The sequence below is a fragment of the Tyto alba genome, unplaced genomic scaffold (genome assembly GCF_018691265.1).
Source record: "Tyto alba isolate M040663 unplaced genomic scaffold, T.alba_DEE_v4.0 Super-Scaffold_13, whole genome shotgun sequence".
NCBI lineage: Eukaryota > Metazoa > Chordata > Aves > Strigiformes > Tytonidae > Tyto > Tyto alba.
Genome location: NW_024881275.1, coordinates 43,989,763 through 44,004,978, shown reverse-complemented (window position 1 = coordinate 44,004,978; position 15,216 = coordinate 43,989,763). Strand labels below are relative to the sequence as shown.

The window sequence follows — 15,216 nt, the reverse complement described above, 5'->3', positions numbered from 1 at the left end:
TATCATTCCTATGTGTTAGTAGCTTTCTTGTCTAAGCTAACTGATATTCTCCCTATGCCCTGAGACTCCAGTTACTTTCGACTGATCTAAAACCTGCTAGAGGGATTTGGTGCTTGACAGAGTGGTAAAACTCATTTGCTCATTTTAGCTCTGTTGAAATGGACTTGTGTCATCATCACAGTTGATGGCCCAAAGTTTGACATTTAAGTTCCTGGTTTTATTTATTTTTTAAGGGACATTGTTACTACATTTTGGTACCAGTGCTTGAAAGTACTGCCCCAAGTGATCTGAGCTCAGAGCTCGTGATAGAGACGAGACCTTTCTGTTGGCAATAATAATAATGATGAGATCTCAAGCATACACCTTGACATCATCAAGAACAAATTACAAGTTCCTGTGCTATATGATTAGAAGGGATCCTCAGTAGACATATATTGTTACTGTAATTTTAGGCCAAATTTTAAAGCAGAATGCAAAAATGTAACACTTGATAAAGCTGGATTTTCCCTCTTCATTTGAAGCTTAGAGGCAAGCAAGCATTTAGGTGACAGCAGGATGTGTGTTTGTGGCTGTGTGTTTGTATTAATAAAAATACTTAAAGGCCAGAGCAATAGAGGAGGTAATGTGGAGTGATCCTGAAAAACCTGATGAATTGCCCTGAAAAATGAGAAGGAAATCATGGTGCATAATAGCATGAGGTTGGTTTGGTTGTTGGTGCCAAAAAAATAAAATAATTGTTCAATAAAGCAATTATGAGTGAAGAATCAACCAAAGTAGGAGATATATGTAAATTCAGAGAAGCACCTGTTACCAGTAAGTCCTTTCAGCAGACTAGTTGAATCAACATCTTCCTAAAGCTATTTCCAGATCTGTTTGTGTTCCTCTCTTCCATAAGTCCACTTCCATTTATGAGGCTTGAGTTTAGCTCACCAGAATAAGGAATGGCTGGGCAACTTTTATGCATTTTACAGAAATAAGTAAGCACATAGAGATCCCATTGTTTGACATTAGCACAAGTCTTGGTTTTAAGTGCAACCCTGTATTTAAACAATGGAATTTTATTCCTTGACTAACATTATATATAAATTATAAGGATACTGGGTTGAAACATGACCAACAGTTTGAACTGTTCACCTGCTATAGGTTAGTGGCAGCAGATTCTCAGTCTGCAACATGCTTTAAAAAGAAATCAGTGGATATTCGCATTGTTTCAAATCAGTTTGCATGAGCAAGGGAAATGCAGTGCACTCCCATGCATCTCTGTGTGGTATGTGAAAACAGCACTGGACAAAGCAACCGGTGGGGTTGGAGGGCTGTCATTTTGGCACTGGTGTTGCAAGTGGTAGAGCAGCTACTGAAAGAGCCTAGTTTATAATGAGAGGGTTGTGTGCAGCCTAAATGTGATTAGTATATGGCCAAGTCACCTAAAAAACTGCAGGGAAGTTAAATTGAATCAAAGCCAGGAAAGAAATTTTGTTGTGTGGAGGACAGATGAAAAGAAGAGGTAACTAGAAATTAAATAGCTGTATGATGAAGTGTTTCCTGACCCCTAAAACTGATCCTTGCAAATCACGGCATTAGCAGAGCAGGGCAGGGATTCAGGCAGTGTTCAAGACCAAGTTTTATCTGTCTTGAAAGCTAATGCTAATAGCAATTCCTGGTAGTGTTGGATACTTAAAAACAGGAGATCATGGGAAGACCTTGGACTGATCCTTCTCTTCTGATGGAAATAACATGGTATAACTTCATCAATTATGTTAGTCCTTCCTAAGACTTGTACAATTCCTACTGTTTTCCTTTGCATCATCTTATACAGAGTATCATAGCCACTCTCTCCTTCATCTGAACTATGAAACTCTAAGATTTTTCAGTGGGCAGCAGTATGAGACTCTGTGTAAAGGAATTCAGATGATAAAACTATTTATTATTTTCTTGTTCTTTGATGAAATCCGTGTCCCTTTGAAATTATTTTAGTTCTAGCACAAGACTGTACATAGGATATATCCTGTCTCTGTTCCATTCAGGTAAGTCAAAAGGGAATCCAGAGTTATAAAGAAACATCAATACAGTTTCTCACCTTTTTTGAATAAACAAGATTGCGTAGACCATATATCTTTCCGGTTTCCCTTTTCTGAGCCTTAGACATATATGTAATATCTTTCTCACAAAAGCTGGTCTAAAATGTTCCAAAAAGTGGCCTGTGCAGATAATGCTGAAATAAATTCCTCCAACAAGGTGTTTGGTGGTGGTTTTGATTTTTTGTTGTTTTGCTTTTTTTTTTTAATTATTATTATTATTTTTCTGTGTGTGTACATATTTTAAATGTCAATTTTATTACAGGGCTTTATTTTCTTTCCTCTGTGGTTACTCTTTTCCATTTTGGAGTGGGCGAACAAGGACACCAAGTTTTGTTTCTGTTGCTTCTTGTTCACAGTATCCTAGCAATGTAAAGGTTCTTTAGTAGAAATCAGAATTTAGGTAGAGTAGTAGGTTTATATTCTGTTTTTAAACATGCAATAAATAAAACTTCCTTGTACTGTATGTTTGCCTTAGCATCTTCATGAATGTTCTGTTGCATCCCTGTGAATCTTTGTCTCTTCTATCTTCCCCTCCCCTCAGCTTAATTTATTGCCAGAACATTTCACCCTCCCACATATTCTTGGTTCCAGGTCAGTGCTGCAAGGCATAAAGTGAACAAATGTGTGTAGTCTTGAAAATCTTTGTATGACACCCTGCTTTGCCACCTTCCCACTTTTCAAGCTGTTGCCATTCATGACTATATGCTATCCTACCACTCAGTGAGCTAGTAATTTTATGTTCTGTTGAATTTTGGAAGGGATTATGTTTCTAAATCTAATAAATTCTACTCTTAGACTTATTTTATGTCATTTAAAACAATAATCATTATTAGTTCAATCCTCCATGCTTTTGGCCGTATATTTTGTGTGTGTTGATATTTTTTGGTATAATATTGCATCTTGATTTGGTTTCAGAAATACGTTTCTATCCAGAGGAAACAATTTTCTGCTTTTTTCCTAATTCCTTGGAATTTTTCTGTCATTCTGCATAGAAATCTTCCTGTTATGTGAATTAATTCATAGAAAATAAAAGAGCATTCGAAATATTTTCCTTTTAGTCTGTCTTGGACTTTTTCTCGCAGATGCATAGTGTCCTAGGCCTGTATTGTTACTACATTCCTTTCTCCCCACAAAGTGTTTTTAAAGATTTTTTTGTTATTGGTACATTGTCTTTGGTTTTCTTTTTTCTTATCTCAGGAGGCAAAATCCACTTCCCTAGTTTCATTTGTCATATAAATGCTGATCTCTTTTGGCTTTGGTTGATGTTTCTGTGTGGATGTACCAGGAAAGCATGTTGTCTTAATTTTTATCTTCCCCTGTCTCCTGATCATTTAGCTATTCAATTATTAGTAGTTTGCAAATGCAATAAGCTCACTTTCCAGTGTACTCAGAGTTACTTTTCCTGAACGGTGTTTCTCCCACCATCCCTATCCCTTGTTGTGCATGCATGCAGGTACCTGTATTAGATATATCTAGTTCTGTTCACCCTAAAAGGATGAAACAATGGTTTGTTTTCTTTCCTTTGATAGGTACTTTTTTCTCTGGTTTCTTAACTGCTGCTCAGTGTCTCTCTTACTTAGACATGTCCAGGTGTATTTCTGTTCTGTTGTTTGGTTTAGGTATCTTTTGTTAGTGTGTTTTGCTATTGCATATGTGTTCATAGATAGCTCTCAAAATACCTACAAATAACTAAAAAATAATTTCATTTCTGAGTAAATTTATATATATGGATTAGAATATTTTGTTATTTTTTTTTCTTCTGAAAGGATCCTGAGTTTTTCTTCTTTTAGGTATCTGAAATGTTACATGCTGCCAAGGACCCATGAAAACTTGGGTATTCATTTTGCTTCTGTGGTGGGTTTTCATTGTATATTTTTCCCTAGTGTATGATCCCAGGGCATGCAGGTGTGTATCAGGTTACATTTTCACCATTGCATTGCATTGCACTGTAGTGAATACCCCTTTGGATGAATTAGTAACTTCCAATATTGTTGACAGACTCACTGTGTCGGTCTTTGTGTCTGTCCTCTGAATAGCATTTTCAGAGTGGCAACATCACTTACCAGGCATTTAAGTGTTTTAGGCACTCTGGAAATGCTGTCTCTTTTCACCCCATGCAGAGACATTAGAAGACTTACTTATGTATTATTACCATCACGCAGTAGTGATTTAGATATGGCTGTGTTGATGACTCACCATGTGGACAGTCATTTCTACTGCTTTCCTTTCAGCTAGTCATTTCCACATTTGGATATGAGGATGCTATTGTATATTGGTAGATTCTGCAGTCTTTTAGATCCGTAGGTGCTGGCAGGGATTACCCTGCTTCCTAGCCTTGTTATTCTTCTGTGCAGGTAGTCTGTAGGTAGATGTGATGTGTGAAATCTCAAAATTGAGATTTGCAGCATTTCTGTTATTCTTTCATTTTTGACTACATCAATTACTGTTAATTTTTGCTTCTTGGCATATCTGTAGGTGTCCTTCCTTTTACGTCAAATCATCCCATGCTGTTACCTTGCTTTTGGAGTTGCATGGTGAAGTCCTTCCATTCATTTTGGATAAGATTATTTTTAAAAATGGATCTGAGTGGTTTTGGTATGGGTTTTTTTGGTTAGTTGATTGTTTTAAATTGGTCAGGGATAAGGATTCTGTTTTCTCTCAATTGCATTGCATATATGAACATGCATTATTTTCTTGTGCTGTCTTTACTCTGTTTTAAGAACAAAATGCCTTTTTTTTCTTTACCGTATAATCAGTACTTCCTGATGTTTCAATTTTCTTAATTTTCTTCTCCTTCATGTCTTCTCTTAATAAAAATATTTTTAACTCTTCCCTTTTCTTATTTAATGTCTTTCTCCTGCTTTCTGACTTTGATGTAGGCCTCTAAGGCCATTTTACTTTTTTCAGACATGGATGGCTAGACCCTCTTCTGCTCCAAGCCGAGGTTCTTAACACTTTCCTGCAGTGCTTCCAAGCCTTTGTGCTTAGATACAGGAAAGACTGAGGTGGAATTTACATTGTGTACAGCCATGACTCAATTGATGGTCAGTTCTGAGGGAAAAGCTCTGCTTTCTTCTTCCTTCATTTTCCCCTTACATCCAGGCAACCTGTTGTTGCCAGCAACACTGACAAAAGGTGTCCAGCAGTTTGGTGCACAGCAGCTCAAGGCTTGTGTATTCACTTGGTCAACATCTTAAGTCAGCCCACTATTTGAGCACATGCAGAGCTGTTTGGAATATCAGCCCGCTGTTCCAGCAGGAAGAGAGGAGGTGCCTGTGTAGAAGTGCTCTGCTGAGTTAAGGCAGTCCTGTTGCTCCTTGGCTATGCATTGTCCTCCCTAGTCCTCCTCTCAGGTACTGCTTTTGAAAAATAAACAAAAAATCCAAAACATCAACCCCATCATCTGTTTCTCATTTGCTGGAGTTCCTTATGTGCTGTGTGCTGAAACGCATGTCTGGAAGCAAACTCAAGTTAGTTATTTTTCCACTGCCTTCACTGGTTTTGGAGTGGGCATAAAGGATGGTTCACTGAAGTTGGTGGAAAACCTCCCATGCCTTTCATCTGCTTTGGACTCTGTCTCCTGGTGGAATTGGATTGCACATGCATGTTAGGGTAGCTGTCTGGCAAGCTGGTTCTCAGAAACCAACAGAAGCCCTATACATGTGTTAATCCTGGGTGTTCTTCAGGAAGTGCTAAGTCTTGCACTCTAGAAGGACTGCAAAATAATGAAAACATTTGGCAAGGGAAAAGGGGAAGAATATACAGGCAGAATCAGGGACATACATGCTACTGTTGTTTAAGTGTAAGATTCTCTGTATAAGCTTTTCAGATTACTTTTTTTCTGTAAATATCATAACATCTTAATTGTTATGGAACAATACACTAAAAATAGTAAGATGGCCAGCATGAATCCTGGTTGAAAGTAAGTAAGAACTTAAATACTGAAGGTAGAATTTGCTTTTGGCGATTCCTGATGACAAGCCACTTTGTACTTTTTTACTGTGGGAATAAATGTAACTATCTACCTTTGCGGTTTTCACATACCACATTCCACAGAAATATCTGACTGCAAGTTTGAAAGCTGGAAGAATAATAGGTACTAGATGATGGGGGAAGTAAAGATATCTGAAGTATAGTAGATCTTCCAAACAACAACAAACTTACTTGTTCTGAAAATAGTAACTTTTAAACCTGCAACTTTTTTATCAATGGATATCACTGAGGCTTTGGCTAGGAACCGATGATGTGATGGAAATTCTTGATCTCTTCCTCCTGAGGAAGAGAACAGTAAGCTACAAACTAGACTCTGATCAGTATCCTACAAGTAATTTGACTGTTACACATACAAAAAGAACTGTTTCCAGTGCCATGGACTTTTCTTAGGCTGTCATGTCCTTGTCAGGAATCTGTCTGTGTTTCAAGATTTTAAAAGCATGGAACCCCATAGCCCAGACACCAGGCTGCATATATGCAAATCTGCTCTGAACGATGCATTTTTTTTGGCCTCACGGTCCTGTTCCAAAAGAGGGTGAGCACACGGTTGCTGCCTTAGAGGAGAAGAGACTTCTGCAGAGGTTTGCAGCTGCTCAGGCCTGTCCGGTGCCGAAGTAACAGAAGTGGGGAGCCTGTTCCAAACACAAGGAGAAGAAAGCCTTGACATTTGAATAGATGGAGCTCACTGTGAGCCCTCACGGTGAGCAGACCTGCTGTGGGAGAGGTGAAAACAATAGATGATGAATGCTGCATTGTAATCCAGCCTCAGTTCGTGAGGCTTGGATATGAAAAACAAAAATTACTTCATTTATTTTACCAGAATCTTTCATGTCTTTGCCATACACCTGGTGATGAAGCCAGGGGAGCCCGAAGCCATTAACTTCCTGCTTGTGTTTTGTTCGTGTGTTTGGGGTTTTTTGTTGTTAGTTTGCTTTTCATTTCTCGGGCATATACAACCCCCTACTGTGGTAGTGAGAAAAGAAAGCAATCATTTTACTTCTCTGAAGACAGGTGAAGAAGTCCCCACACTGAGTGCTGTATAGGCCTGTTTGCCTTTTGTTTCTCTGTACTAATTGGTTAGAATGGATGGTGTTAAGTTCCCGCAAGTGTGTCTATTAGCGAATTCATACATATCTAGCCTCAGGGAATTAAGCTTTGGAAAATTAAGTACCCATCAAAGCAGGAGCTGGCTGGTACAGTTTGTATCCCAACTTATCCCCTCCTTTCCCCTTGCTTTTCCCCCTTTCTCCCCCTTCTTCCAGAAAGCTTAAGAAAAGAGCTTTTTGTCTTCTTTTCAGGAAAGTTACACTGAAATTCATATGTGCTTTATTTGTCTGCTTTCATTTGTGCCATTCATGGGCAGCTGTGGGTTATATAGGACAAAGCCAGATGAATTCCTAACCTCCACATTCAAGCAGTGTGTTGGGAAAGGTTCAGCATCACTCTCCCCTGCTCCATTTTTTTGGGTCCAACTAAAGTGTTACAGCTTCTAGTTTCGGTACTGAGATATATCTGAATTGTGTTTTTTCACATGACATTAAAATGTTGTGACACAATTCTGCTTGGTTATAGAAGAGATTCATCTATTCAGACATATCAGACATATCTATATAGTGATCTCTGTCTCAGTATAGCAAAACTTAGCAGCTTCTAAGAAGATGTGGTTTAGAAGTTTGCTTTACTGGAATTTATGATTAAATATCTTTTTTTCCAATGATGACTTAATTTCATACATCATCAGCTAAAAGAACTTGAATTTATCTTCTGTGAAAACTGCTTCAAATGTGACAAAGTAAAATTATACCATTTCACTGAAGTTAACTTTGATGGGGGGTTCTTAAATAATTTCATGAATGAGTAGGAAAGAATATCCATTTATTTTTCCTTTTTTTTTTTTTTTTTTTTTTAATTTCCTTTTAGATAGGCTATTTATTTACATGTAACCTGTGCCAGATCTTCATCTGCTGTAAATTGTCATGACATTTGAGAAGGTCTGGTCTGATTTATGCACCAGACATGTAAACAATTGACAGTATGATTAATGTTCTTTACCTTCGCAAATTAAAAGTGTCTTAAAACCAGATTTCTTTTTAGGCAACTTTTAATTTAAATTTGTCATTTCTTTCCTCCTCAAATCAGATCTAAAAAGCATAATTTATACTGGTCACCTTTTAAATTGTAGAATACACAATAGATTAGATTAAGAAGTGCTTATACCTCTTAATCCCTTCAGAATGCTGTCGGCAGACTTCATAACCAACATCTAGGTCAACCCCCTCTGAAAGCCAACAGGTGCTGGAGCAAGCCTCAAACGTTTTTAGATTTCTCGATGCACCTGGAATAACAACTTCCCTCTGTTTCTCTACAGACTCTTCATACTCTGAACCTCCTGATGTTCAGCAGCAGTTGAACCACTACCAGTCTGCAGCTTTGGCCAGGAACAATAACAACATCAGCCCGATCCCACTTTCCGGCAGTGCTGCAGGAATGGAAAAAACAGAAGCCATCCTTAACTGTGAATTTTGTGAATTCTCCTCGGGTTACATACAGAGCATTCGGCGTCACTACCGTGACAAGCATGGAGGGAAAAAACTCTTCAAGTGCAAAGATTGTTCCTTTTATACAGGCTTTAAGTAAGTACTGTGCAAAACAGGTGAACTGAAGCCATAAGGGTTTTTTTAGCATTTGAAAAGACTTCTGAGATCTTTGAGAGCTGGCTGTAGCTAAGAGAAACATGGCCACTGCTGACCAGGGAGAAGAACATAAGAAATGCCATGCCAGATCACAGCAGCATCCATGTAATCCATTTTCCTCTCTCCTACAACAGCCACTGCCATCTGCTGCAGACGAAAGCACAGTAAGTCCTTGCAGTAGGTTTTAGAATCACAGAGTTGTTTAGGTTGGAAAAGACCTTTAAGATCATCAAGTCCAACCCAGTCTAACCAAGTTAGGTTAATACCTAACACTTGTCAAGTCCACCACTAAACCATGTCCCTAAGTGTCACATCTACATGTCTTTTAAGTACCTCCAGGGATGGTGACTCCATCACTTCCCTGGGCAGCCTGTTCCAGTGTATGACAACCTTTTGGTGAAGAAATTTTTCCTAATATCCAATCTAAACCTCTCCTGGTGCAACTTGAGGCCGTTTCCTCTTGTCCTATCCCTTGGTACTTGGGAGACTGACACCAACTTATCTACAACCTTCTTTCAGGTAGTTGTAGAAGATGATAAGGTCTCTCATGGGCCTCATTTTTCTCCAGGCTAAACAAGCCTAGGTTCCTCAGCTGCTCCTCATAAGGCTTGTGCTCTAGACCATTCACCAGCTTTGTTGCCTTCTTTGGATGTGCTTCAGCACCTCAATGTATGTCTTGTAGTGAGGGGCCCAAAACTGAACACAGAGCCGAGTATAGGGACACAGTTACTTCCCTAGTACTGCTGGCCACACTATTTCTGATACAAGTCAGGATGCTATTGGCCTTCTTGGCCACCTGGGCCCACTTCCAGCTCATATTCAGCCATCTGTCAGCCAACACCCCCAGGTCCTTTTCCACCAGACAGCTTTTCAGCCATTGTTCCCCAAGCCTGCAGTGTTGCATGGGGTTGTTGTGACCCAAGTGCAGGACCCAGCACTTGGCCTTGCTGAACGTCATACAGTTGACCTTGGCCCATCAATTCAGCCTGTCCAGATCTCTCTGTAGAGCCTTCCTACCCTCACACAGATCAGCACTCCCACTCAATTTGGTGTTGTCCTCAAACTTACCAAGGGTGCACTTGATTCCCTCATCCAGATCACCAATAAAGATGTTAAACAGAGCTGGGCCAAATACAGAGCCCAGGGGAACACCACTTGTGACCAGCCGCCAACAGATTTAACTCCATTCATCACAACTCTTTGGGCCTGGCTATCCAGCCTATTGTTTACCCAGTGAAGAGTGCACTCATCCAAGCCATGAGCAGCCAGTTTCTCCAGGAGAATGCTGTGGGAGTGTCGAAGGCTTTACTGAAGTTCAGGTACACAACATCCACAGCCTTTCCCTCATCCACTAAGCAGGTCACCTTTTCACAGAAGGAGATCAGGTTAGTCAAGCAGGACCTGCCTTTCATAAACCCATGCTGACTGGGCCTGATCACATGGTGATTCTGTACATGCCGTGTGATGGCACTCAAGATGAGCTGCCCCATAACCTTCCCTGGTACTGAGGTCAAGCTGACAGGCCTGTAGTTCCTCAGATCCCCCTTCCAGCCCATCTTACAGATGAGCATCACATTTGCTATCCTCCAGTCAAACTGAGACCTCCTTCGTTAGCCAGAACTGCTGATAAGAAATGGCAAGTGGCTTGGTGAGCACTCCGCCAGCTCCCTCAGTACCCTTGGATGAACAGTACCTGGCCTCACTGACTTGTGTGCATGCAAGTGGTGTAGCAGGTCTCTAACCATTTCCCCTTGGATTATGGGGGCTTCATTCTGCTGCCTGTCCCTGTCTTCCAGATCAGCAGGCTGGGTACCCAGAGAACAACTGGTTTTACTATTAAAGACAGGCAAAAAAGGCATTAAGTACCCCAGATCCTTTATCACTGTGTTTTCTAGCACATCCAAAAAAGAATGGAGATTCTCCTTATCTCACCTGTTGTTGCTAATGAATTTACAGAAACATTTCTTTATTGTCTTTTACAGCAGTAGCCAGATTAAGTTCTACTTGGGCTTTGGACCTTCTACTTTTCTTACTGCATAACTTCACGACACCTTTGCAGTCGTCCTGAGTGGCCTGCCCCTTTTTCTGAAGGTCATAAACGCTCTTTTTTTCCCTGAGTCCCAGCCAAAGCTGAGTTCAGCCAGGCCAGTTTTCCCCACCAGCTCATCTTTTGGCACATGGGGACAGCCTGCTCTTGTGCCTTTAAGATTTCCTTCTTGAAGAATGTCCAGTCTTTCAGGACAGCCTCCCAAGGGGCTCTGTCAGCCAGCCTCCTAAGCAGGCCAAAGTCTGATTTCCAGACACCAAAGGTAGCAGATCTGCTGACCCTCCTCCTTACTTCTCCAAGAATCAAAAACTCTATCATTTTGTGATTCCCTGTGCCCAAGACAGCCTTGAACCATCACATCACCCACAAGTCATTCTCTCTTGGTGAGCAACGGTCCAGTGGGGCACCAACTTACTTGCTGGAGAAAATGGTATAGGTAGTGCTTTTTCCTCAGCATAGGCAATTAGAGGGCTGTCTTTATCATGAAGTGTGAAAATTTACTCTACAAAAAATAAGGTAAATTCCTGGTGCAACCACCATGAATCATGGGACAAGTAAGTGTCTGAGGAAGACAGGAAAATTTATATCACATTTCTGAAGAAACCTCTCATGTAATTGTATTTCTTCCACCATCTATCTAGCTGGAATGCAAAGCATTCTCTAGGATATCTGATAGCATATAGAGACATTTCAGAAATTTCAATTAGATGTGCAAAATTTAAAAACTCGGTGCTGTGTGTGTTTGTGTGTGTTTTTAGCTGCTGTTCCATAAGGAAAAGAAAGGCCTGTGCACCTGTGCTGTTCATCATTTCCACCTAGTATGCTGGACCCTCGAGCATAACACCCTCAGCTGACATTTGAGGTCTCAAACTTGTTAAGTTCTTAGGAGACTGGTGAGAGTAAGCAGTATGACTGGATGAAGGGGAAGAGTTCTGTTGAAGAAAATATTGAGCACAAACCTGAGAGACTCCACACAAGAGCAACCTCTAGTTATATGTGTCTAGCCTCTATGGTCAAATTTGCTGCTTGTGCTTTATTTCCTGATTGTACAGATTACCAGCAGTTGCCATTCAAGGTGTGTTCAACGTGGAGGTCCATTCAGTCTGCTTGTATCTTGCGAGTGCCATTTTCTTCTACCTGGATGAAATGAAATAATCTTAAATCAGGCAGCATTTAAACACTTTCATAATTGTACAAGGGAGTAATGTTCTTTCATGTGGTGTGCCAGACATTCAGGAATTAAGCCTTGCTGCTTCTAGAAGCACAGCATGTTTTCTTTCTTTAAACAGAGGAGGGGGAGGGGACAAAAAAATCCCATACCAATCCCCTCTTCAATTCACCATAGTAACTTAAATGTCTGAAAGCATTCACTGAAGTTGATAGAAATACACCTGTAGAATTCAGTGATCGCTGGATTGAGCTCAAAGCCAGTTGTGTTAGTAAGTTGCTTTGTGTTCAAACTAACAGTCTTGAAGAACTTCAAAGACACTTCTAACTCTTCTTCAATGTAGCAAGCTCCTTAGCTTTTGCAAGCTTTATCACTGCTTTAGGAAACAATGACCCAATGCCCGAAGTTTACAGATTCCTCTCATTTCAGTAGTTGAGCTTATGGTTAGATAGGTGTACAGATAATTTCCTCTGTATGCGTGTCTCTTGCAAATTTTAAGTATGCAGCCAGTGTAATGCCAGCATGAATTTTTTTGTTCAAAAGTACTGTGGAGTATTCACTGATACCTCCACATTAATAAGTCGAGTATTCTTAGTCTTGGGTTTTCGGATCCTTATAGCTGATGCTTTAAAACTTAACTACTCAGTGCCAAATTCACTGTGAACACAAGTGTGTTTTGTATCAGTCTAAACATTTTAGCTGGTTTGGGGCTTGTCATACAAAGACAGAGGTGATTAAGGATGTTATCTGCCTCCAGAATAGGTCTATCCTCTCCTCTGCAAGTCTAGAACAGGTGATAGATTTTGTTCAACTTGCTAAAAATCTAATTGTTGCCAGAGAGTACACTGAATATTTCAGCCTGAAGACAAATAGTGAAGATGAAAGATGGGAATTTCTTTGCTGTCTTTCTTAACTATAGCAGTGTGACTGTAGAGCAACCCGTGAAAAAGAATATCCTGTCAGAATGAGTGTTTGTTACCTGAGGACAGAAGTCTGCAAATACCTCTGCTCACGTGTTACTCACATGAGTAGCCTCAGTGAAATGCCATGTGGTACTGTGAAGACAAGGCTGAGTGGTATCTGTAGCATTTTACACGACACGTCCGTTATAGAGCTGTGACACTTCATCGTTCCCTGCACACCTCTTCTGACTGTTTCCATCTCTCCATACTGTTTCACAGATCTGCTTTTACTATGCACGTGGAAGCTGGGCATTCGGCAGTTCCTGAGGAAGGACCCAAAGACCTTCGCTGTCCTCTTTGCCTGTATCACACCAAATACAAACGCAACATGATTGACCATATAGTTCTGCACAGAGGTAACAATGTCCCTGTGTGTGTCTATATCGGATGAGGGGAATGCTGGATAATGCCCTTGTTGCATTGTTCTTTCAGCCTGGTTTCATTAAATCTTACCTTCTGTACATAAGGACAAGTATGTTGAATAAGTCATCATGACTGAGTATCTTTTGTTTCATTTCTAAATGATGCATCTTCTTTATTTCCTGTAGAATTCAGTGTTAGACCTGAAATGGGAAGATTTAAAATTGTTTCTAAGCTTTTCCTCTAGAGAGGTTAACAGTCATCAAACACCTGTTCAGCAAGAGTTGCCCAGATTTGCAGCTCTGATCTAGGCCAGAGTTGTTTCCTGCTTATGTCCTTGTTACCTTAAAGGCCTTATTATCATAAACTCTGTGGCAAGGTATAACAACTAAAAGTAGAGGCCCCAAAATACCGCTTCATTACTTGCTTTAATTTCTTCTCTTGTACGAGAGAGAATGATCCAGCGTTCCTAGGATCAAAACAAGAATTATAATATTTTTCTTTCTCTTTAAGACTCCTTTCTATCTCCACCTCTCCCTTCTTTTTTTTTTTTTTTTTTTTTTTTTTTTTTTAAACCAGCTAAAAGTGGGATTAGGGATTTCTATATTCCATTAACTGCAGGCTTGCTAGCTCAGAAGAGACAGCTGTTTGGGCTCTCTGGGCTGGGATTCCTGCCCATAGCTATCACACTTGATGCTTGTAGATGGTCTGTTGGCTGCCGAAATCCAAACCCATGTGTTGGGATGGCACTCTGCCTGCTTGCAGGTTGGGCAGAGTTTCACAGTAGGGTATTGGTGGTGAGCAAACACAAATTTTGCATGCCATCTTTTTCCTGGAGGAGATCCTGGTGTGACAAGCGCTATCATAATTCCTTGTAACATACCACTTTTCAATGTTGGTAGTTTAAAGTCCTCCTTATACCAAAGCAGTGAGGTTGGCAGAGTTCATAAAATTTTCTATCTTCTAACAGGGCTATTCTGAGGGAACATCTGGGAAAATGGACCTGTCGGTGATTCAGAAAGCACATTACAAAGCTGCCTTATTTGGTTGTAAGAGTTTGGCAGATGCTTTAGCTCTTATTTCCTGTCTTTGAAGGTGTTGCTGGGTAGGATTTTGCCCAGCTTCAGGGCATACTCCAGAATTAGCTCACTTTAGAGGAGAGGGGGGTTTAGTTAGCCCTCGAACAGAGGACCTGACGGTTCCAAGAGCTGCTGAGGTGTGCTCTGTTTCGTGGCTGTGCCAGGGCTCCAGTGGACACTGCCAGACCTTTAAAATACAGATAGACAGGCTGAGGGAGAACTGTATGGGCTTAATTAGGGTATTTTCCATCATGCATGGACTTGATGTTGGGAATGTCCAGCTGCAGGAGTGGAAAAGCACTTCATGAGCTCAAGCAGCTGTACAGTCTGTACAGAGCTGTTTCTGTCCAATTGCAAGGAGGTAGTTGCCTCCTGAGTAAGTGACACTGTGGATCTGTTCTTTTGTTGAGCTCTTGCTTCAGTTGCACTAACCAACCTCAAGCCTTTGTGCTGCTGAAACAAAGCAAATAGCAAAGGACCCACTAGAGCACTGGGAGAGGTAAAACAGAGTAAAAGAAGTTTTAATGCAAATGAGATTATAGCTGATAAAGAATCTCAGAGGCCACTGAGGGAAGGATAAAGGTTTTCTCTGTCATCAAGCATCCAGATAATAAAGGAAATAGGGTCCTTCCTTAAAAGTTCTTTCTGGTGCATATATCCAACTAAAAAAACTTCCACCATTGTGTTTGTGTGGCAGCTGAAGCAGACAATCTTGACAAGATTTAACATGCACTGAAAGAGTCTGAGAGATGGTGAATGTAGTCTGAGATAGCCTTCCGTTTTTATAGCCCTTGCATTGGTAAAACAAGGGCATAGCCCTCAGCTGTGGTCCAAAA

General features: G+C 40.5%; 1 protein-coding gene across 3 annotated transcripts in view; it reads left to right on the top strand.

Annotated features, from left to right (window-relative positions):
- The window catches only part of ZNF462 (zinc finger protein 462), a 94,516-nt gene that overhangs the window by 63,704 nt on the left and 15,596 nt on the right, over window positions 1-15,216 (top strand). For all 3 annotated transcript variants that reach the window (XM_033009240.2, XM_033009238.2, XM_033009239.2), the window contains 2 exons: window positions 8,440-8,704; window positions 13,161-13,297. In XM_033009240.2, coding sequence (XP_032865131.1) covers window positions 8,440-8,704; window positions 13,161-13,297 — 402 coding nt within the window. The remainder of the gene's footprint in view (window positions 1-8,439; window positions 8,705-13,160; window positions 13,298-15,216) is intronic.